General features: G+C 36.9%; 4 protein-coding genes and 1 pseudogene across 4 annotated transcripts; 2 read left to right on the forward strand and 3 right to left on the reverse strand.

Annotated features, from left to right (window-relative positions):
* Nucleotides 1–29: 29 nt before the first annotated feature.
* On the reverse strand, nt 30–8,283 carry LOC114536283 (sentrin-specific protease 6-like). The gene is made up of 29 exons (XM_028557619.1): nt 8,171–8,283; nt 7,793–7,892; nt 7,524–7,576; nt 7,315–7,371; nt 7,186–7,220; nt 6,435–6,762; nt 6,220–6,240; nt 5,635–6,027; nt 5,310–5,344; nt 5,160–5,208; nt 4,969–5,037; nt 4,668–4,712; nt 4,485–4,564; nt 3,892–4,155; nt 3,771–3,807; nt 3,644–3,696; nt 3,426–3,540; nt 3,120–3,196; nt 2,874–2,917; nt 2,553–2,723; nt 2,169–2,270; nt 1,944–2,054; nt 1,762–1,854; nt 1,589–1,652; nt 1,158–1,438; nt 796–864; nt 556–643; nt 336–404; nt 30–248 (listed from the first exon to the last, which is right to left on the reverse strand). The coding sequence occupies exons 1-29, from the start codon at nt 8,184–8,186 to the stop codon at nt 111–113; spliced, it is 3,057 nt and encodes a 1,018-aa protein (XP_028413420.1). The 5' UTR covers nt 8,187–8,283; the 3' UTR covers nt 30–110.
* Nucleotides 8,284–8,534: 251 nt separating this feature from the next.
* Nucleotides 8,535–13,173, forward strand: LOC114532960 (annotated as a pseudogene).
* Nucleotides 13,174–13,274: 101 nt separating this feature from the next.
* LOC114535999 (1-acyl-sn-glycerol-3-phosphate acyltransferase delta-like) lies at nt 13,275–16,142 on the reverse strand. The gene is made up of 9 exons (XM_028557345.1): nt 16,050–16,142; nt 15,488–15,674; nt 15,230–15,399; nt 15,000–15,161; nt 14,753–14,906; nt 14,571–14,673; nt 14,308–14,386; nt 13,996–14,194; nt 13,275–13,886 (listed from the first exon to the last, which is right to left on the reverse strand). Exons 2-9 carry the CDS (start codon nt 15,663–15,665, stop codon nt 13,729–13,731), a joined length of 1,203 nt encoding a protein of 400 aa, XP_028413146.1. The 5' UTR covers nt 15,666–15,674; nt 16,050–16,142; the 3' UTR covers nt 13,275–13,728.
* Nucleotides 16,143–16,638: 496 nt separating this feature from the next.
* Nucleotides 16,639–20,725, reverse strand: LOC114536026 (U3 small nucleolar RNA-associated protein 14 homolog A-like). The gene is given in 16 exon segments (XM_028557382.1): nt 16,639–16,906; nt 17,071–17,947; nt 17,949–18,105; nt 18,185–18,404; nt 18,483–18,560; nt 18,635–18,758; nt 18,845–18,939; nt 19,084–19,209; nt 19,330–19,407; nt 19,489–19,566; nt 19,645–19,707; nt 19,792–19,874; nt 19,977–20,041; nt 20,151–20,230; nt 20,341–20,404; nt 20,615–20,725. Coding segments are annotated over 16 exon segments (2,499 nt in total). The 5' UTR covers nt 20,668–20,725; the 3' UTR covers nt 16,639–16,648.
* On the forward strand, nt 20,658–23,457 carry LOC114535987 (coiled-coil domain-containing protein 174-like). The gene is made up of 11 exons (XM_028557335.1): nt 20,658–20,766; nt 20,839–20,916; nt 21,031–21,143; nt 21,236–21,294; nt 21,459–21,526; nt 21,598–21,674; nt 21,770–21,877; nt 21,948–22,072; nt 22,156–22,250; nt 22,412–22,694; nt 22,785–23,457. Exons 1-11 carry the CDS (start codon nt 20,722–20,724, stop codon nt 23,399–23,401), a joined length of 1,668 nt encoding a protein of 555 aa, XP_028413136.1. The 5' UTR covers nt 20,658–20,721; the 3' UTR covers nt 23,402–23,457.
* Nucleotides 23,458–23,488: the final 31 nt, after the last annotated feature.

The following is a 23,488-nucleotide window of genomic DNA, read 5'->3' on the forward strand; positions in this document are numbered from 1 at the left end:
AGTATTTGCATAACAAAACTTTGGTCTTAATGCCATAATTTCAATTAAATATAAATTATATATATATGTATAAATATATTACTATTCTCTAAACATTTTTGTGCAAGATATTAGTTGCTGTTTAAACTTTCAGCTCTTGCTTGCAACTTGAGGATCACATTTTTAATGTGAAGACGTTTCTTTCTCATTTCATCCTGGCCAAACCACGACCTGAGATCAATAGGGAATTTATAATCCTTGATTGGATTCTAGAAAAACAATAGGTCTTGTATTTAGGGACTCATGTAAAAAATTATGATATTATTTACAAATAAATCCATCAATTAACTACTCACGATAAAAAAGCTTTCAAAATACTGTAAGACATAAAGCCCACAATCTGAAAAGTTCTCCTGGGAAGGTACCTAAGGAAAAAGAAACATTAGATGGCAAATTGATGGATGCAAACCTCAAATAACCCAACCCAAATAAAGTAAAATGCTTCAAGCCTCTGCTATGGTTATTGAGAATAGAAACATGACAACATGATGTGATGATGATCATATATATACCAACCTTGGGATAACATCCTTTAATGGTATCTTTATCAAATACCACCTTGCTACTACAATCCTTTTTGGCTTTCCACTCGCAGTTCAAATAACTAAAACAAATGAGATTTCATATGCATACTGACATGGGTAAACCAAAAAGTATGTACGACTGTCCAAATTTGTCACAATTCTAGCTATCTCAACCTATCAATGAGTTCCTCAACATGTTATTCTGAGAAACACAAGCCTTGCCAACACTTACTTTCTTAGATTACTCATAACTGTTGCTCTGTGACAGGAGCCGAGTGAGTCAAATATCAATATACAGGGTCTAAAACCGATCAAAAAAAAATATTTTGGGTAGTTAAATCGTAGTTTACCCCAATATACACCATGATAATTAGCTGATCCTGTCTCAAACTGTAGTACAGATCCGGTAACTACAGTACCTCTAGATACAGTAACTGGTCCTTGTTATGGACTTGCGTGAAGCTTGCCCAAGTCTTATGAAACAAAAACCTACAACACCTTCAAAGGCAAGCTAGTCTGAGCTGCTGCGTAAAGATGTACACCAACCATCAACACACAGGTAAGGAAAAATAAAACGATTATATTAGTCCTTACCGTTTTTTTATCCCGGACGTAATCTCTCGAGATTTCTTCCTTCTCTTAGTCGTCTGACTAGTTGCCGCCATCTTGCCTGTATCTTTCTCTTCAATGCATGTTTTAGCAGTCTCAATTAAAGGTCTAGCAAAATCATCCATTTCAGACTCTTTGCTTCTTCCAACATCTATTTCTTCAACGGGAGCAGACGACGCCTTAGCAATTCTCCACAGTTCTTTATCAAAATCATCCATATCAGATTCATCAGTCTGTGACTCTGGTAATTGAGTGCCTGAATTATCCTGTGCAAGGTTTAAAAAAAAATTCAAATGTCTAAAAAGAAATCTCAAAATGGTGAAACGCAAAGGTACTGTAAAACGGATTCTACAATGAAAATGTTGTGTTAACGTGTTTTTAGGATATTTCGATAGCGCTGTGTAGTATTGACAAACCTCGGTTTCAGCATTTTCCACCACCAACATGGGATAACAGATAGCTACGAGGAACCAGTGGGAACTAGAAAAAAATTACGGAACATTTAGACGGAAAATACCAAGATCCTTCTGTCAAAAACTATACAACTATGATATAAAATCGTCAAAATAAATTGGGACAATAAGTTTACCTTTCATTAATAGGAATAAAAAGAAAGTCTTTGGAAAAGATGTCCACGTTTTTGGTCCATGATTTCACCATGCTATGCATGCTGGTAGGTGATCTAATTGGAAAAAGAAGAAGGACAATCATCGTACCATTTCATACGCACCATGAAGAATAAAGATAACTAATATTTGGACTTCTAAGTACCTTTGTTCGTTCGAGTTCCTGTTTTTCTGCGTAAGTTTCTCGTAAAAGTAGGTGCTGAAAAGATGTATTCTATCACGGTCATCCGCGTTTAACTTCTCTTCAATTATGTACCTGTGAAATATACAACAGTTTACCCAATGTAACAATGTTTTGGATGTATTACTGGACGATTTCACTGAGTTTTTGGAGGGAAAAGTTTTAAGAACCGAAAGAGCAGTGTCTTACTTGAGAAAGAACTCCATGATAATGTCGTTCAGGTACGTCGAAGGGTCCAGACACTGGAAATCTTTATTGGTTATGGTAACCCCGGCCACACGGACCAAAACTCTAGAAAAGGATGATAAAGGTATTATTTAGATCAATTGGCACATACTTCACTGTATTTGAAAGTCACAAGGCCACGGTTTTTGTTAGTGTGAATTATTATGCTATTGTGTTATACCGTCGTAAAATAAAGTTTTTCATTTCATTCGTTCATTACAGTACGTATGTCATTCAAAGCGAGTTTAGTTAACGTTTCCTCTTGTAACTTGCATGAAACACTGGATCAATGTTTATATGGGGTTTTACTCTGTGTGTGGAGTAAACTTTCACAAACTACAAACTCACGTTTTCGGTGGAGTTTTGACGCTTGTTGGATTCGATTTTGAACGCGTTCCGTACGTTTTTACAACAGGAAAATTCTTGGTTGTATTTGTATTCTCAGACGATGTACTCTGGCTCTTCAATTCTTTGATATCCTTCATTATACGCTCCCTTTCTTCCTTTGCTTCGCTCATACTAAAACATTCAATTTAACTTTACATATCTCACAAAACTTGCACAGGTTTTCTATAATTCTTCCGTCAGAACGTAAACAGGACGCCTGCATGTCATGATGTTAACTTGGCAATAATGTAATAAGACTAGTCTACTTCACTATGATGGTACCTTATTTCCTCTGCGATTGGTTCATCGGATAATTTGTAATTAACCTGAAAGCATGAAAATAAAAATGCCACAATCATTGATCATGATATTATCAATAATGCTCCTTGAAACATTTCATGCTTTCTTTAGTTTTTAAATCTCATGGAAAATTAATATATATTCCATGAATGAAGGCTCTCGGAACTGCGAGATTAGCAAAATAGCTTTGTCATAAACGGTTGTAAATTAACAGCAGAATGACTTTACCAATTGAATGAGTTGTTTAAACGTCTTGGGCGAAATTTTCTCAGCCAGCTCAAGCAGGATTTGTCTCTTACTATACACTGAAATAAGATAGACATTATTGAAGAACAGTGATTAGTAGATTTTTAATCCTACGAATAGAATTCAACTGGATTCATGGAAGTTTTATTGGGCCAAATCTGGGGAGAAAGGTAGGAAAATTAGGTGTTATACTTCCCCCTACGTGTTGCTACATAGCATTGACGTCTTAGTTTAGCACTCATGTGAAGGAAAGCACGGAATAAATGGATTAATGTGTGATGTACTCACTACAGCTGCCGGGGTCAATGAATGTACCATAATTCCGGTATCTTTCCACACATCGTCTGGCCCAATAAGGAGTTGGTTTCATGATTATAACTCTAGGTTCGTCATCATTGTGGATCTGTGATGTAAGAAAATAATCTTACAATAAGCTGTTGTGTAATTCTTGTCTAAACTTCTCAAGTTTAACGGGTATTTTTGTTATTCAATGCACACGTATTTACCTCAAAAGTACTAAAGCTTTCCCTCTCCAGATGAAAATCCAAGGTTTCGTTTGCTAAAAAGAGCGACAATCAATTTAATCTCGGTATTAGAAGCATTTTAAACGTTAGTTATCAAGAGATGACTTACGACTTCTTATCTGGATTAGTATTCTATCATCGGTCACCTGGAACGGAAAACAAGATCCATTACACTGAATCATTACTGTTTTCATTGTTAAACCAACATCACGAATGACACGACGTCTCACCTCAACCAGTTCGCTTGTAACACGGGACAGATCACCGATAAATACTCTCTTAACAGCAATACGTACACACGTATCTTCAACTTGAGCGAATGAACTTGATTTTTTCTGTTTTTGTTGTTTTTTCTCTGGTTTATCAAGAACAAAACTCGTACTTTCACCAACATCAGAGTCGTCATATTCACACGATATTTTGTACAACGCCGCCGTTTCTTTGTTCTTCCCTCCAACTACTCCACAACTATTCCTTCTTTTTATTGCTTCAAACTATAAAAAAATGAACAAATTCATCGTTTTTAAATGTCTCCTTTTATTCCCACCTCACCAATGAGCCCATCTCATTCCTGAAAGGCATAAGATGCAGCGGTCATTGCAATTTATTGTAACTCGCAATGCAATTTTGCCCATGCAGGCTCTCGAGAGAAGCGTTTTTGAAATGTATTACAAGACAACATCGGTGGAGTGTTATTGACAGAAGAGTCTCAAATTCTAACTGCATTCCACTGAGGTTGCTAGAACAACTACACTGTATGTGCAACACCATCTTAACACCAGTGTAAATATATACAGTAACCATTCATAACAGTCTCGCGTACCATTTTATTCTCATCGTCATCAAACGTGTTAGTATTATCGTTAGTAATGGTCTCATTTTCCTCCACTTCGTCTGTCACATCTGTGCGCATGATAAAAAGATACATAAAGAACAATCAGTTATAATGATTTATTTCTTCTTAATTAACAGTAAAAAGCACAATATTCATATAATGAAAACCTACTATGGCTCTCGTCTTCGTCGCTGGATACAATACACTGCACTGGTACTGAAAATATCATAATATGACAGTTTATGTAGAAAATAAAAAAATAATGAAGACAAGAGCAGTAGCAATAGAAGTAGTAGCTTTACTACACTGTAGAAACTAGTCCCTCTACTTAGATAAATTATACTATCAACATATTTAGACAACAAAGTTTACGACGCAGCGCAAACTTGTCAGGCTGAACACGTCACATTCGTGAGCATAGCAAAAAATAATACAAGGTATTAAAGGATATAATAAGGATTGGATCTTTTACCAGGTTCTTTTGCTCCGGCTGTTTTCCCCCTTGTTTTGTATTCGAAAGTCAGTGTAGATAATGGTCGACCTAAAAGAACACAGACACATACCATGGTATACAATGATAGCTCAACAGTGACAGATACGTATACCATGCATTGACTAGTCACACATCTCCTGTGTGAGGTGAGAGATATGGTGTTGTTATACCTGACGTATTGATTTTATTCAGCGCCAAGGTCTTCGACTTCCGTTTTCTCTAAAAATTAAACAACACGGCAATTATTCAAGTGATATCATTTGACTTTCTCACGAACAATTGTCATATTTTCATCCAGAAAACACGATATGGATTCTCACCTTTGTATTCAATCCTTTTCCAACGGCTGACACATCTAGAAATATCAATAAACGAAACTCATGGACAAATACAAAAAAACCTGTCATCTATCGACTTACAGGCTTTCGCCTGGAGAAATGGTGAGGGTCAAATAGATAGAGACTCAAAGAGAGTGGGGTATAGACCTTTACGAGGTCTGTGCATGCATCCTGTACCGTAATGGTGCAGAAAAAACATCAAATGGACATGTTTTGTTCATAAACGTCGTCATAACACAGAGTTTTTATGACGATTTATGGCAGTGTATTTCAGCAGTCCTTGGTCAATCAAATATATAGCATTTACCTCCATACTTTATGCCACTATATCTGAGATTACGAACGTTTGTAGATCGAGAATTTCCTGTGGAGTGTTGCTTAGTTTCCTGTAGAGTTTGTTGTGTCTCACAGCAACAACCGTCTCTCGTGAACGGCGCCAAACAAGCCTCGCAAAACAGATCATTCTGGGTGACTTCTGACTTAGGAAGTGATGTAATTGAATCACCATCCTGCGAGGAGGATGAAGCAATACTAATTGGTTCACAGCGCATTCCTTCTTCTTCTGTTTTTTTACCATCATCAGTTCGTTTTGCTTCCTTTATCGTCCTTTCCTTCCTTTCTTCGCTCGATTCATCTTGACTAGAGTTAAACTCATCGCCGGCTATATATTCACTATCGCTCTCCGGGCATGTTGAACATCCTGCAGTAGATATAATAACGTTACATTTGGGACATAATGATCCCAGATCATCCAAGAATAATTCACACAGAAGGGAGGATGAGCCATTTTTTTTACTGCGGTTAAAAGCTTCACTGCAGTCCTCCCCTTTGGCACAAGGTATCAAGGACGTATCATCTCTGTGAGAACGAGTCTTGCCTACACAACACCCACCTTTATCTCTGCTGCTCTCATCTAATTCAAAAAAGAAATCAATTAATCAAAAGATACGAGATTACTGATGTTCAAATAAGAGTTCTTATATACCAGAGCATTCATAAGTCATAACTAATTACCATTTACTAATTACAAAAGAAGAAAAATGCACATAAAATCACAATGTACACAAGCCTTTATGTAGAATTCAAGTATTCAACGCGTAGCCTTACCTTTGGATGGTTTACTGGCCCTAAAACCATCATGCTGCTTCTGAGCTTTATCTTCGGATGATTGATCATACATCCATGAACGTCGGATACTTTTTCTGGGTGACTCATCATCGCTAACGTTTGCACGTTTCTTTGACTTAGTTCGACCTTCAGCACCTGGCTTGAGTGGAATTTGTGTTCGAACTCTATAACTAGTAACACCATTTTGTCGTGTGATCCATTTCCCTCGTATACTGTCCCTTGTTGCTGAGGTCTTCTGCTCTTTTTCACTCTGTGTTTGTTTCTTCGTCTTGGGGATGACAAAATCTGATTCCCGTGCATTAAAATCCTGCAAAGACAAATAAAATGGAAAAAAAAACTGTTGGAAATGACAATTAGATTTGAAGTTCCATGAATAAATGAAATTCTGATAAGGTTTTGCTATATATTTATATATCTTGATCAAAATTCACAAGACAGAAATTAATATAACATGCAGAAATGGATTTGTTGGGGTCCGGATTGCAAATTTGGGTACCAATTAAAAGCTGGAAAAATAAAATATAGGGTCAAATATATTGGTGTGCAGGCAATACTTGGGGAGTTCAGAATCTCACACATAAGCCGACAACCTTATCATCTTATTTTTAAAAGTTTTGGAAAACAAATGGTGCTTCCAACCCACTCTATGGTCTACAGGAGCATACACACTCAGTCCCTTTTAAAAAGACCAAACTTAATCTATCCCTGATAATGTCCAAATTTTACTCACCATAGGGTTCCTATCTGTATCGCTTTTTAGTTTATCTGTAAAAGAAAGGTGATACATGTTTTTAAACTATAGATACACATGATAATAGATTATTTTTATCATTATAATATTTAAAAGGTATATCTATACCATGATTTTGATCATCATTTATTTCAATAGGCTTTTGACGAAGCTTTCTTAATGCAGCTGCAGGATAATTAAGGTTTTTTCTCAATAAACCAACAGGATTAACAGTTAACATATGGAGCCTGTAAATGTGACTTGACAATACTTTATACACGATTCTTGTGTGGTTAGGTTAGGCGGCATATTAGTATCTTTATGTTTATAAAGGATACATCTTCTTGTCATAGTTGATGTTTCTGGGGGAAATTCAACCAGCTGGACAGTACTATTAAGAAATATTTAACATTGTTGTACCAGGTAATTTTGAAGACTTAATGTTAGAATTCACACAAAGTTGGAGCAATTTGAGCTGGTTATTTCTATCTCAAAGGATTGTATGTTACAAGTTTAATATGTGATATGGTGTGAAGTTTTGTGAACACGACACTATATCAACAAGCTGTCACTGATATCACTTTAGCACTGTCAAAATTAAACTTACTCATCTTCAGGAGTTTCAGAAATATCACCAAATTTTACTGACGTAGATCTAGAATAACGTCCCCAGTTCTTAGTTGGGTCTTTTTCATGTACATCCAAACCTAATAAAAAATAAATAAATCGAACTTATTAGGACACAGCTTTCATAGTGACAGTAAAAATAGACAAACACATTCCTGTAAGGAAATACGAAAGCCAAAGCTCTCTCTAAAACTAGCCTGTAGTCTAGAATTATACAATAAATAAAAGACGATATAATATTAAAAATATATACACAATGCCTAAGGCTTGACAAACTTGACAGAGACACGAGAAAAAACAGTATGTTGTTGTATTTGAAAATATCGTAAAAACGCACTGATATAAATTTTATACGTACTGGAAAGTAATGACATTATCTTCTCAGTTCATAAGAAGCTCTAACTGCATTCAAAGTCGTACAATTCCATTCAAAACATGTGCAAAATATAAACGTGAAAGTCTCGCCGCCATTTTGTATGGTATCCAGTCTCCAGTCTCCAGGATGAGAGCCCTCGAGGTTTGATATTCGTGGAACACACGCGTGAGAATTTTTTATCTTTAACAAATTTAGCGTAAACACACGCGCGAGTGTCACACGCGCATGTTAAAGTGCTCCCTGTGATCTATATAGAAACTCCAGCAAACTGGATATAAACTACAGCGGTTTTCCACATAAATGTATGCGCTTGCGTTTGTTTTTGTCAACAATCTTGACAATCACAATAAAGTAATGATAACATTTTCTACAATGGACCTTTAAATTTTTTCCATTTTTCAGTGGAAATAAGCAAGATCAGTCAACATTTTACCTGTATCAAGTCGTGAACATGCACAGTAAGTGAATGTTTATTCTTCTTAAAAGGAAATGGCGAAATTAATTGCCGAATAGCAATTTCGTTGTTGATTCTACAATTAAACGCGTTGTTGATTCTACAAATATATTGGCTTCTTATAGTTACAACGGAAATGAATTTCATGTAATAGTTAAAACCGCATCATATTGGAAAGGATTTTGTTTTGCCTTTTACAAATAGTAAAATGCTGACGGCTTAGTTTTCCGCCAATGATTTTATACTATACGAGATGACAACTGACAACCATTATATTCTTTCCCAGTTGAAAGCCTTTGAAATCGTTCTAAACAATGGTTCATGGTAAGGCACAAGGTGGGAAAAGAGCAATATCACCAGTGCGGACCAGCACCAGAATCAGGTCTGCAAGATATCAGCCTACCGCAAGAGATGGCCCAGCTGTCATTAAACCACACAGAAATCTGAATCAAACCTGGCCATCAACCATATACAAACTAAACATACCAGGGCAAATCCAAAGTACACCAGGTAAAGGTTTCATTTAAAGAGTGTTTTTGTCTCTTGTTTCATCAACATGACATGTTGTATGAATTTAACCAACAGATCATTCTCGACCATGTCCTCCACACCTTTTGCAAAGTTTAAAGAATTTTGACGATCGAGATGGTGCAAGAAATAACGTGAGCTCACTAATGAGGCATAATATGAGCTCGTTAAGAACGCCAAGGCACGAGAAATCCATTCTTGATAAGGTTGAAGACATGGATGTTGACAATCAATCAGATCAGGAATTGTGTTTGACTGAGGAAAATGCTGTAAGAATGTCTAAGGATGGCACCTCTCAATCAAATAATTCAGAATCAATGAAAGAAAAATCTATCAAAGTCATCAAAGGAAATACAAATTGTGTACATGTAGTTGCTGATAAAGATGTAAAAGTTGGTTCAAACTCATTACTATTTATTACTTTCTTTTTAATCATAAACGACCGTGTTCTATTACGATTGTGACAAAATCTTCTGAATTTCATAGTTGAAGAAAAATGGTATCAATGAACCATCTTTATCTGCAAATAAAACCAAGAAGAGTGAAACTATTGTGAAGAAGAAACCTGTCTATATCATCCTTCATGCTTCTCGTCTGAAAGTTGGACATTTGCAGGGAAGAGCTGTACAAGCAGTGAGAGTAAGGGCAATGTTTATAACATAATATCTCACTGATAGTCACTTTACTTTAAAGACTAATGGTTCATGAAATTGCAGATACAAGCTGGGAAAATGTTGGTGGAAATGGAATTGCAATCAAATGATAAACAAGGTATGTAAATTCTTTGCATTTTTACAACAAACATGTTGATGTTTGATCATTATTGACTGGTAGACAGATAAGAATTTTTCTCTTCTCTAGAGGCATCTAATGAGAGTCTAACACTTCGTGTTCCATGCAAAGAACTTCACAGTGTGAAGGTATAAATATCAATGCTCTTTCCATAGGCCTATTCTGTAAACTGTTTAAATTTACCATTATTTTGTATTATCAGGTGAATTTAACAGAACCTCCATTCCTGTTTGTCGCTGTAATCAATGACACTTACACTAAAGTTCTTGTTGAAAGCGGCAGAAACAAAATACTGAGCAAATTAAAAGGTAATCATCGTGATTGGTTACAGTATTTATAAAACTAAGACTTACTTCTGCATCCAAATTCCTTTGCTCTAAGGCAATAACAACTTACAAGTTATAATCCATCTGATGTATGATGTCATTCCTAATTATGTAAGCCAAGGCCTTCTTAGGGTAAGTTCTGCTAATTGATCAAATGACAGATTAATAGTTAATTTGTATCAAAGTATGAGTTTAAATTTATCTAAATATTTCCTTATTTAGTTTCGCAGTGAACTTGGGAATGATGTTAGATGGGAAGAATTGAGGTAATCCATGTGTGATCATAGCAACTAATATACATCATCAACAAGTTGTAGGGGAGCGATACTCATCAGCAGATATAGTCCAGAACCATGCAGCCAGATCACAGTTGTCTTAATCGCTTTTTTGTTATAATTCAGTTCAACAAAAGCAGAACATATTTTAAATGGAGATGACAGTTCTAAGGTACCAGGAGATGACAAAGAGAAGACTGAGGTGGATGCATCATTGAGGAAAGAAGACACAAAATCCAGAAAGAGGCAGATGAACTGCGAATCTGTAAGCAATGTAAGGTTCTTGGCACTTTCTGTGCTGTTCAATGTTTTATCAAAATTACCTGTAAGAGTTGTGGTATGTATAAGATGAGGTATTTGGCAGGGGAAAAGCAGGGTAACTTCTAAAGCAGTAACTCATAATTTCTTCATAACTTCTATATTATAGAGAAATCATACAAAAGAGGAATACAACATGAAGTACACCAGAGAAAAACAACTGCAATAAAACGTCAGTTGAGAACGAGGAATTACAAATTGTAGAAAAACCTCCGTCGCCTGCCGTGCGTCATCGACGCAAACGGACATTTGACGAAACACAACCGAACTCTGGCAAACACAAGATAGAGAAAAAAATTAATGCGACTGTGCCTGAAGAAAAATCTGTTGATGACAAGAAGGACACCTCAGTAGCAACCTCAGAGGTCGTACATACGGATGAGGTCAATAAATCTGGAGTTCCAACTGGTTTGAGTGCATCTTCTTCAAATGAACGAAGCTTTGAAGAAGACAGATTAGAGACAAGACGAATACGTGAACTGCAATCAAATATTGCGGAGAAAGAAAGCATGTTGACCCAGCAAAGACGAACTGTAGAGCTTCGTGACTTACAGCTGGAGCAAGAACGCAATTCCGTGCGTGGTTTGCGTGCTTCGTTACGTGAGGAACAGCGAACAAAGCGTGATCTTGAAGCGAGATATGAAGCCGTAAATAGCGAGCTGTTGGTACGAAACACGCGTGAGATCAACGCTGATGCTCGCTTGAGAGAATTGGAGCAAGAGTTGTCTCATTTGAATATATCTTTAAACAGCAGTAGGAATGAGAATGAAAGATTGGCGCAGGAGATACACCAGGTAGGGTTGATTACTTCGCTTTCCTTCCACTCTCTCAGTTGAAGAGATAATGTTGGTAGTTTTGATTGGAACTTATTCAAACCTTTATCATCATAATTTCTAGGTCCGTGGTCGCTTGACAGAAAACGAAGAATCGTTACAATCAGAACGGGAAGTGATGGCCTCACTGCAACAAGAAATTGAAACCACAAGATCAACTTTGGAAACCTTGCGCGAGGATCTCAGAGAGAAAGACGTTGAGTTAGCTGAACAACGAGCTCTGATCGCAACCACTGCTGAACGAAATACCCAGTTACAACAACAGCTGGTGACAACAAGAAACGAGTATGAACTGAGGATAGCTAGGAGTAACGATGAACATCAAAGAACACAGAGAGAACACGAGGAATGCAGCAGACAACTCGCTTCCACACGTGATCAACTCCAGGACGTAAACCGCGCACTGCATCGTGCACAAGAGACTGTTGACGAGTACTCAAGGATGCAGCCACGCGACTGGACGATAGCACGTGACGAGATCGTGATCACTGAGAAGGTGCTCGGTCATGGAGCTTGGGGTTGGGTGAAGGAGGGTAGATTCCGTGGAACGTTAGTTGCTGTGAAACAAATGCATGAGTTGATAGTGTCTCCTCACAATCGTCGACTGTTTGAACGAGAGATGCAGATTGCAGCGAGGTGCAGACATCCAAATCTCTTACAATTCATTGGCGCGACCGGTGATAATGGCCTGGCACTGCTGGTGACGGAATTACTGGATACAGATCTTCGGACAGTCCTCGGACAACGATCGTTATGTCACGACGAAGTGGTCACGATAGCTACCGACGTATCCCGGGCGCTCAACTATCTTCATTTGAACAAACCTTTTCCCATCATTCATCGCGATATCAGTTCAACCAATGTGTTGCTATGGAAACGAGAGGATATTTACCATGCCAAGTTATCAGATTACGGTGCCGCAAACTTCATGCGGCAATGCATGACGGCCAGTCCTGGGGCGTGTATTTACGCAGCACCTGAGGCAGCGACGTCACGACAGTCGACGAAGGTCAGTTGGACATCTTTGGCAGTTTCCTCATAAACTCCTCCCTGATAAGAAAAAATAAATAACTTCAGGGAAACTAGCTCGAAAACACCTGGAAAATTTCATCGTTAGACAAGATTAAGAAACACAATAACTTTGTTCCTACATACCTTTGGTTAATAGTTTTCTTCTTTCTTAAGGTGGACGTGTACAGTTTTGGATTGCTTCTTTGTGAGGTGTGCATCCGTGAGTTACCAGTCCCTGGTCAGTACCCACGAACAAATCCGATCAATCACGAACGGTCATCTTCGAGAGCTCGTCCAAAGAAGTACTCACCGGACGCCGGAGAATCGTCCGACTATGTCCGAAGTAATCACGGCACTGTTACGACTTAGTCCGAACAATTCGCTAGGAACAATTTCAAGAAACAATAGACATGTAGTGTAATGAACAATTTTATCCTGTGCGTGAAATGTGAGTGTATATAGAGGAAAACTAGGAGTATGTAGGAGTATACATGTAGGAGTATATGAGTATACATATATATAGGAGCATATACGAGTATATATATATTTATATTTTTAGGGGGATTAACTTGAAGTATTTATAGGGACTACGTTAATGTTATTGAGTTTTAATAAATTCTCAACCAACAAGCTTGCTCTAATTTGTGTATATAAAAGAATTGGAAATGGAAGGTGTCTCTAGTCAATCTCTTCCAGTGTGCTCCCTCATCGTATTTACATAATTTTATTTCTTTACAAGGCTAAAACGATACTTTTTGTGTCAATCAGTTCGTGGTTCTTGTAGATACCAGAGTGGATGAATGTGATTGGTTAGGAAAGTTGATGGAAGTGCTTTGCAACAAGGGAAGAAGAAATCCTGGTAATGTGGACTTCTTCCATGATCCGTTGGAAAAATCGTTCAAATGTTTCCTTAGACTTTCATGAAATCACCAATAATCATTTTCAAATCACTTAGGAAATAATAAGAGGAAAAAAACATCCAACCGTGCTTCGTACATAAGATTTATTCCAACTTTTTCCCTCCGCTCATCTTTTGAAAACCATTCTCTTCCTTGGGCTGTTCCTTCGTACCATTTTGTTTTGTGCCATTTTGTTTTAAACCAAACTTACTGCCTTTCTTCGAGTCGCTGAAGTGAAGAAGCACTCGCAGTAGAATGTATCCTGCAATCAAAACCAACACGATCATCATTGGCCTCGTTGAAAAACAACTTCAACCTGTGAATATGATGGTCTGCCTTCTAGCTACATCTGGTGAATGTTTTCAACGTACCTATTAATAGACAGGCAACAACTGCAGGCACAGAGACGAACAGATTTGAACGCAACAACGAATACAAAACGTAAAATATTGGAACGGCTAGAACGATGTTCCACGAAATCACGATGATGAGATTTCGTTTCTTTCTGGGTAACTCCACTTGCTTCGCTGAAAATTTACCATTCTTGAAAAAATCGGACATGCACTTGTCCTAAAATGAGATAGAGGAGACAGCAATCATTGATACTGCAACCAGAGATACCACTACTTTCCCCATAAGACACAACAACTTTTAAAATTTCATTTAATTAAGGATATCTCTACCTTTTCAATAAATAACTGACGGCACCATTTAGACACTTCTTCATCTGTATCACAAGGGATATCCTCAATTGGGATCCGCCTTGTCAAACGAGGACAAAAATAAGTTATAAATACAAATGTTCCATTTAGAAATAGAATTACAAATGTTCTAATTGCAAATAGAATTACAAATGTTCTAATTGCAAAATAGAATTCGAAATGTTCTAATTACAAATAGAATTGGAAATGTTCTAATTAAAAATAGAATTAACAAATGTTCACACCTTATGAAAAGATGAGCCTCACATTTGCCACCTTGCAACAAATGTTTTAATGTTGGATTGCTGTCTGAAGGATATGCAGATTCAATGTCATAAACAGCTGGAACTATTAAAAAAAATATAGTTGTTATTGTGAGTGCTGTTCAATGACGATGATAAGAAATATATATCTGTGTGATACATACCAAGATCTTTGAGATATTTCAATGTGATTGCAACACCTTTTGTTCTTGGAAAAAGATGATGCTGTAGTTCTGGTAATCCTTTAGATCTTGTGAATTCTAAACTGCTCTGGTGTTTAGCTTCGGTGAAGCGAGTCCCTTCTGGGAATATTCCAAGCTATAAAGACGAAGATATTTTTGTCTATACCAGTACTAGTGGTAAAAGGTATTCATCCAAAAATTTCCAAAACAGATATTTAACTGCACTTACAAAAATTGGAATAGGGAAATCTTTCAGTTGTTCCAAACTTCTTTTCAACACTGGAAGGTCTGAATCCCAACTTCTTTTTAGAAAAACATATTCTGCAAACCACCACATCCAGCCAAGCACAGGCAAGTATTTTAGATAGCCCTTCATGTAACACTTAGTACCCTGGAAATGAAACACTTTTTTAGTCAACAATGTTGAACAGAAGTCATACAAAAATGAAAACAACATACCCCTAGTATCCCAGTTCGTTCACAAATGATCCATCCTATCATCCAATCGATATCACTTCGATGGTTTGGTAAAACCAAGGCATGTTCTTTGCCAAGCTTATCATAATCTTCCTTCTTTCCATAGAATTTCAAATCGAGTTTTCCCCACCATTCTCCAGCAAACGTGAGCACTATATAAGACAAACATCTTGTCACTTGTGTTCCATGATCACCTCAACTAAAATATAACTCTGCAACGTACGTATCTCTCACACTTACTTGCCCAATGTGAGTAGCACAATACAGCATTAACACGCCTGAAGACGTTACGTGAGATATACCACAGAGGTAATGTTAGGATTTGAATAAAGTTGACAATAAGACCACTCAGGAAAAATACCGTCACAAGCCAAACCCAAACAAGCCAGGATCTTTGAAAACTTCTCAATAAAGACATTGTCTTGAACTGTCAAGAAGATGAAACATAACAAGTCTTGTTAAGCATATAATTCTAGTGAACTTCCTTGATCAGTAAAGGGCAAGTGCAACCCATGTCAATCCCCTCAGGGCATAGGCATTAGAGACTTGTAGTATAATCTATAGGTAGTAAATCTAAAAATTACTGCTCTGGGATAGAACCATTAGCTGGCAAGTGTTTGTGTACGAAGTAACAATGCAATACAAGTGTAACTTCAAAACTGGGCTGTACTTAGTGAAAGCCCAAAGGGCGTGGACAAACCGATGCAAAGTTGGAAACAGCTAGAGATATCGCTTAATGCTAATAAAATAGTTTCACATGTACGCTGTCGCATTAAAATTATAAAAATTAACAGATACATACCAATATTTCTACTTTTAACTTCAATCACAGCAAAACAATACCGGCCTACCAGACAAAAATGACAGGAAATAGCTTAGCAATTATTACACGAATGATTTCCAAAGTCCAACCATGAATCATAGCATGCGTTTAAATGCCGGTTGCAAAATTTACACAGGATATCGTTGAAAATATCGGTTTTGCGGGTTTAAAATAATCTAACAGCCACAAGTAATCTTTAGATTCCTTTATAGAAAGATATATTTTGTTTTTCCAGACAAAAAGCCACGCTAAAACACATGTTGCTAAGTTAAAATATTGATATATGCAAAATTGCGTAATATCCAGAGTCGCTCGCACACAGTGATCTACACAGGACTGGGAACGACTTCTTCTTCATTCTTCATTGAAGATTTCACCATTCCATTGTGTCCAAAGAATCCACTCTATTTTCGATACTACAGAACATTTTAGGAAACTTATACAAAAATTCATCACACCTCCTTCATATAATCGATTCCTGTGTTTTAAATACGCCATTTCTAGTATAAAATTCACAGAATTAATTCACTCAATATCAGAAAAGATTTCAGGATATAATTATGTAATATGTGAGGTTATTAATCGTGAATTTCAAGCCCAGATCTCATAGTTTTGATATTGTTTTGACGTGGTTTTCTTTTGTCCTCAATAACACCAGATTGTTGAACAGGTTTTGCTGATTTGATAGGGTCAATAATAGTACCAGGTAAGGTAACGATACGCGGTTTGACCAGCTTCTGGTGAACTGATGTTGTGTTCCAGTCTTTTCCCAAAGGCACGCGAACACTGCTCTCCCATTGCTCACGTGATGTGAAAGGAAACGGCAGTTGGCTGACCTAAATTGAAAAAAAATATCATTTTGGTATTTTGAAGAACTAACAATTGGTTGATTAAAAGCATTGTTGAAAAACAATAAAAGCCTTGTTCCAACTCCCAAGACAATAGAAGCTTTGTTTCAAGACAATCAAAGCATTGTTCTTGAATACAATCAACAAATTACCTGATTCTTAGCAAACTTCTTATCTCTTTTTTCATTGATAATAACATGCGCTAGTTTGGAGTCTTTCCGAGGAGCTGCTGGTTTTGCAGGAACTACAAACTTCTTTCTTCGCTTTCTCTCATCGATTCCTGGTCCACCCCAGTCTCCCCAACCTGGTAAACTTAGATCCAGATCCTTTGGTTTGCTTGCTTCAGCTGCATCCTGCTTTTCTTTCACGAACTCCTCGATGACATCATCATTAGCAAAGGCTTCTTGAATCGTCATTCTCTGAGCGTTCATATCATCATCGCTATCATCACGAGCGTAGTTGGACAAGTCATTTTCTCTTCCCAAATCTTCAATTTGGAAAACATTCCTTGGATTTAACCCAGTCTTTACATCAGAGACTGTTTCTGTAGAATCAACTACTTCCGAGTTCAACTCCGTAAACTGCGAACTTTCCTGCTCTTCTATCCCCTCGTTTTCTATCAATAAACGTTCATTATTACCCTCATATGTTCGTTCATGTTCAGTTCTATCCTCCTCTGTCGGACTTTCCACAATCTTCGCCTTTTTACTTTTCTTTGATTTTTCTTTCACGGTACTTTCAGCCGTAGACTTTCTCTTCTTTTTCTTTCGAGGGGTCGTCTCATCAAAATCATTCAATTCAATCGTGCTTCCTTTTGAAAGGGATTTTTTCTTCTTCATTTTCCGTTTCTTTCCATCCTCGTGGTCGACAACTTCATTTCCTTGTGTTTCCTTCCCAACATCAACCTCTTCCCCAGTATTTTCTTTTGAAACAGTTTTCTTCTTCTTCCCTTTCAATTTCTTCTTCGCTTTTCCATCCCCATCCCCTTCCTCATTCGTCTCTTCCAACTTCCTCTTCTTCTTTCTAGTCTTTTTTCCCTTCCTTCCAATTTCTTTAGCTCACATTCACTCTCAATTCAAACGTTTCATCTTGATCAGAATTCTCCGAGTCTTCATCTTGTCTTTCCTCAGTTTCCTCGGCTGTCACAGGCTCCAGCTTTCTTAATCGTTCCTTCTTCTGCCCAAGTTCTAAAATATATAATTTAAAAACAATGTTTTAAAACCTCAACGTTTTATCGTTTTTCTGAAGCGGAATAATAATTCCCACCCGTAGTCTCTTTATCTTCGCCATCTTTTCCTTTCCCGTCACTCAAAAACCAAGGATTTTCAGAACTATCACCGAACAGTCCAAAATTCCTTATATTCTCGGGAGTCTCTGCCGTATCTACGTCCTTCTTCGCCTCATCTTCGTCGCTATCCGACTCCATAGTTTTCGTCTCGGTTAATTGTCGGCTTATCCGAAGCTGCTCCGAAAGAGCTTGTCGGGCCTAAAAGTTTGAAGCAATGAGATCATCATACATTGGGGTTTTAATTGCCCTTAAAAACTGAATAAAAACAAAATTTACCTGAGTATCGTTGATGCCTTTTGTGATGATGTTTTTGGCCCATTTTGAAGTATTTCGATGTTTTAAGCTCATTCTTTCCTGCACAAACACAATAAATAGTTTTCACATTTACATCATCTCAAGCACATGCAACGTTTGACAAGTTGACTCGCCTGAATGCGTAGTTTTTCCGCTTTTTCCAGCTCAGCCTGAGCAGCTTCAGGATTTTCTTTTTGCAATTGTTCAAATGATTTGGTATTGGCTCTTTTCTCTGCTCTTCGTTTGATACGATGATATCTTAAAAAGATAAAACATGAAGAAGATATTTAAACTTTCCATCTTCAGCCTTGACTTAAAAGCTGAGTAAGTTTCTTGAAACGTACTTTTTACTCTTAATTTTCTTCATTCTTCGACATTTTTGTTCATAATATGATTGTAAAGCTCGCAATTTCTGCAGCTCATGACGTCTTTCCAGCGCCTGAAGTAAAAAATGTTTGACTAAAGATAAGAACTACTTGGATAAACACAATTATTGATTGACTATGGTGGCTAAGTGGGGATGCATATGGTGCCTAATGGTTGTCAATGGTGGCTACGTGGGGATACATATATGATATATTACTTCTTCTAAGCTCATATTCTTCAAAGCCTCTTCCTCCTCAAGACTCAACTCTTTGTCTTCTCGTTCCAACATTTGTGAACTGTTCTGAAGCACACTTGCAATCTCTTGTTCCAACGGAGTACGAGGCTTCAGTAAAATAGATACATTAAATATTATATTGTGACATAAAACATACACTTCCAAGAAAAATAGATAAAGCTCAAAACATATAACTATACTGTAATAAAGTTGGTATAAAACATCTACCTTAAAAGTTGTTGCCAATGTTGTAGCAGTCATTTCAGCAGGTTTGTATGGATCTAATGGAAATGACAATTGTTCTGCCTAAAAAACAAATGAAAGATATGGTTAACAACAGACTTGCATGTCTACAGAACAATCTAGCAGAATGATATCATCACTTACACGTCTGTTCTTTTGAACAGTTGCATCCCATTTACTGATATCTTTGGAGGTTTCTTTATAAGCAACAACTCTTTGAATCTAAGATATTGATTATCATGTTTAATGAATTAAATTTAATTGAATGGTAAGGTGTATAAAGTTGAATAGAAGTCATACATGTTCAGCTGTTTTCTTTGCCAAAGGAACTTCAACAGTTCTTCCAACATTCTGTAGTCTTTCCTAAAACATGAAATTGGTTTCAAAGAGAAGTTTAAGCTAGTTGTTAGCCATGAACCCAGGGATACATGATCAATTTTTAGTTACCAGTGTTTTTTTTAGTTTACTGTTATAACTTGAGGCTTGCAATGAACCAACAAGATCACCAAGGTTGACATGACTATCATCACCTTTGCAAAAAAACTCATTTAGACAGATAGATAAAAATTTTCTGTGGCTAACCAGGTAAAACCTGGTAAATCGTTGTCGATTAGCCCACAAATAAGACAAACCTTCAGATTTTAGATGAAACTCTGATACACTTTTGTTTGGTTCTGATCTCAATGGTCCTTTACGCCTGTCAAAAACAAAACCAAATATAAGACTTCCTGGTTGACTAAACATTCGTCTGGTTGGTATACATTTTATTTAATTAAAAATAAATTAGCTGATAGCAATTAATTAACCTTTTTAGATTTCCTTTCTTGTCAAGAGATTTAATTTTCTGCAGTAAATCTTCATGATTATCCTCTTCCTCACTTTTATTCTGAAATTCAAAAGATATTGTCAGTTGGAACATACCTGATTCACCTGCAGTGAAGGCTAACCTGGGTTTCCATGCATAAAAAGGTTTTTTTATAATATTGAAGCACATACGTCACTGCTATCATCACTATCATCAAACCACTGCCCTTTATCCTTATTGGCTCTATTTGTTAACCTGAAAAAATAAAAATATGAAATACAATGAGTTGTGTATAGCCAGTTTATAGTAAACTTAGTATAAAGCATGCTCCTAAATGCCTGCAGTTTTCAACTTATATAATGGTGTTTTTCAAGAAACAAAGACCAAAATTGAAAGAAATTTATTTGAACTTAATATCAATTTACTTTTCACTTCATCAAACATATACTATACTTTAAAACTTGCCTTCGAAGTTCTGAACTAGCAGCTGAATTTTGAACTTCCACATTGGCAGCCATATTGGATTTCGTGACTGAACGTACCGGGGGGGGGGAGCCCGAAGTAAACAAAAAATGGCTGGCAAAAAAATTAAAATTATATCAGTGAATGAATCATCGGTGAGTTAAAAATATTTTTACATTTGTCTTTATTTTTGAAAGATTTACACAACAGACGTGATGCTATTTTAGCTTGTCGACTTGAAAGCTGAGCTTTATCGTAAAGAAACGCAGTTGAAACGTAATAAAGTTGATGGCAATCAGCCTAAGGTATTGTTTTTTGAGTGTATATCACTTGTAAATTACCTGTATTCCAGTGAAAATGTCCTAGAGCGTCTTTATGGTATTATATAATAATAATAATATCCACATACATTTCCCTAGAAAGCACCTATTTGGCAAAAAAAGAAAGAATCTAAGGTGAAAACTAGAAACACTGGTAGTGAAACTAAATCATTAAAAGACAAATCCTATGACAAAGAGTTGGAGAAATCCAGGTGCTTTTAGTGGGTCATAAATTAAATTGTTGTACTTGTATTTCAAATACAACTTGAGATAGATCAATTGTTTCCATGCCCAATTATTTCAGGTTGATGTTAGAAGCCAAATCAGCTCTCTATGATAAACTGTCTAATGGAGAAATTGAAGGTATAACATACCTCTCAGTGGCACTTTAATATGGATTATAGATGTAGTTGAGCCACCTTAAAGTGAATTGTGAATGTAACTGTGCCACCTTAACATAAAATGTAATTGTAGTTGTGTCACCTTAAGATTGCTAATAAAGATCTATTTACGTTCTCTTATTTCAGTTCCTTCAGATGAGGATGAACAAGACGGGAGATTTCTGGTGGACTTTCATAAAAAAAGCTTGCCTAAGGTAGGCCAGGCATCACTCAAAAGCAATCGTTGTTTTGGTCATTCTTATATGTAGTGTTCTACTTTTCTTAGAATGTGGATGAAGTTGACAAGAGTAACATTGATAATCCAGAAGACACTCCAGTAGCCACAAGCCCTGATAAAGAATGGTAAGTTATCTTGCTTGGAGACAGAAATAAGTCAAAAGTCAAGTTTTCTTATTTTGTCATCAGGAGTTTTTAAAGTCCAAATTTGTCTGATCCAGGGTAGAATATGTGGACTCCTTTGGAAGATCAAAGATGTGCTTAAGAAAGGATCTTCCTCTTATGAAAGAAAAAGATGAAAATGTCAAATTGAAATCTCTGGAAGAAAGGTTGATATTCATTATTTTCCTTGTATTTTATATTGCATCCTAATGACCTCCAGTATTTTCCCTCATCAAGTAAGCTGACATTGTTATCAGATGACATGAGACGAGATATGATTAGAAAGAAATGGGAGGAAGAAGTACAAGAAGCTTTAGATAAACCTGTTGGTCCAGTTCATTATCAGGACATGATGTTTGGTGGTGAGTTATTGTCTTAATACTTGTAATCAATGCAGGCAAATGTTATAAAATTAACAGCTGATATTACTTCTTCCCGGTTTTAGAAACGCGTCAGCATGGTGTTGGCTATTACAAGTTTTCTAAAGTCGAGGAGGAACGACAAGAACAGCAAACAGCGCTGAACAAACTAAGAGCTCAGGTGATTGCGCAGAGAACATTATTAACGCTCTAATAACATTCTAATTAATAATTACTTTCTAATCAATAACGTTCTAATAACATTCTAATAACACTCTAATGTTACAAATATGATGATATTGTCGTGTTGTGCTAAGCATGGACAGTTATCTCCTTACGTAGACTGAACAACAGCGAAACAAAAGAGAAAAACTTCTGGAAAAACGAAAGGCAGCGATGGACGCACGTTTAGCAAAGATCCGTGCACGGAAACAGCAAAAACTGCACGAAGCTGGCGCGGTCGAAGACACGCAGGAAGAGGAAGAAAAAACAGATGAGATTACGATTGAAGATACGGAAGAAGAGAAGGAAGAAAATGAAGTGATGATTGGCGCTATGGTTGAGAGGATCCGTAATAAGACCACGAAGTTTGACAACAAAAATGAGTGGGAAAAAAAGAAAGTTGGTAAGGAGAATTTTTTATCCATAGTCTTTAATGATTGACCAGGATTACGAAAGTACTAACTTTCCAATGTAATTACTGCTGTCTTCACAGATCTAGAAAGATTTGACAAGCCGAAAAAGAAGACGCCAAGCTACGATCCTCGTAGCGAACGAAATCCAGAATTTGCACCGCCCTCCTTTTACGAGAAGACAAGCGAGACGCCTAAAAAATTCTCAGAAACAAAATGGGAAGGAGGGAATCAGGGAGTTGAAGAAGAGACACAGAATGTGTCTGTCAGCCAAGACAGGACTTCAGGATTCATACAACATCAATATACACTAAACAATCAAGAAACATCCGAGGATGATCATAATACAAACTCTTCACAATATTCAAATATAGCCACCCAAAACTATCAACCAATCTTCAGCAACACAAATCCTTATGTCCAAAACACAAACTTTATTCCTCCCAACACACATCCAAATCTACACACAACGTTCCCTAACCTTCCACCCCCTCCGTTTCCCAATCTTCCACCCCCTCCTAGCCATACTTTCCCTCCTCCAAACATTCCACCCCCATTCTTCCCACCACCTGTCCAGATTCCACCCCAATACCCTATACCTTATCTTCCCCCATCCATCCCCAAAAACCAGCAATACCCTAATGTACCCCAAAAACCAGTTTCTCCAAAAATGTGTATATTATACAAAGAAACTAAATGATACAAAGTGACTGAATTGTTATAAAGTCTGGTTGAAAACGAATAAAAATATTTATAGCTAAGAATAAAATTTATCGCATCAAAGTAT

Source organism: Dendronephthya gigantea, unplaced genomic scaffold, assembly GCF_004324835.1.
Source record: "Dendronephthya gigantea isolate DGI-Jeju-01 unplaced genomic scaffold, DenGig_1.0 000002F, whole genome shotgun sequence".
NCBI lineage: Eukaryota > Metazoa > Cnidaria > Anthozoa > Malacalcyonacea > Nephtheidae > Dendronephthya > Dendronephthya gigantea.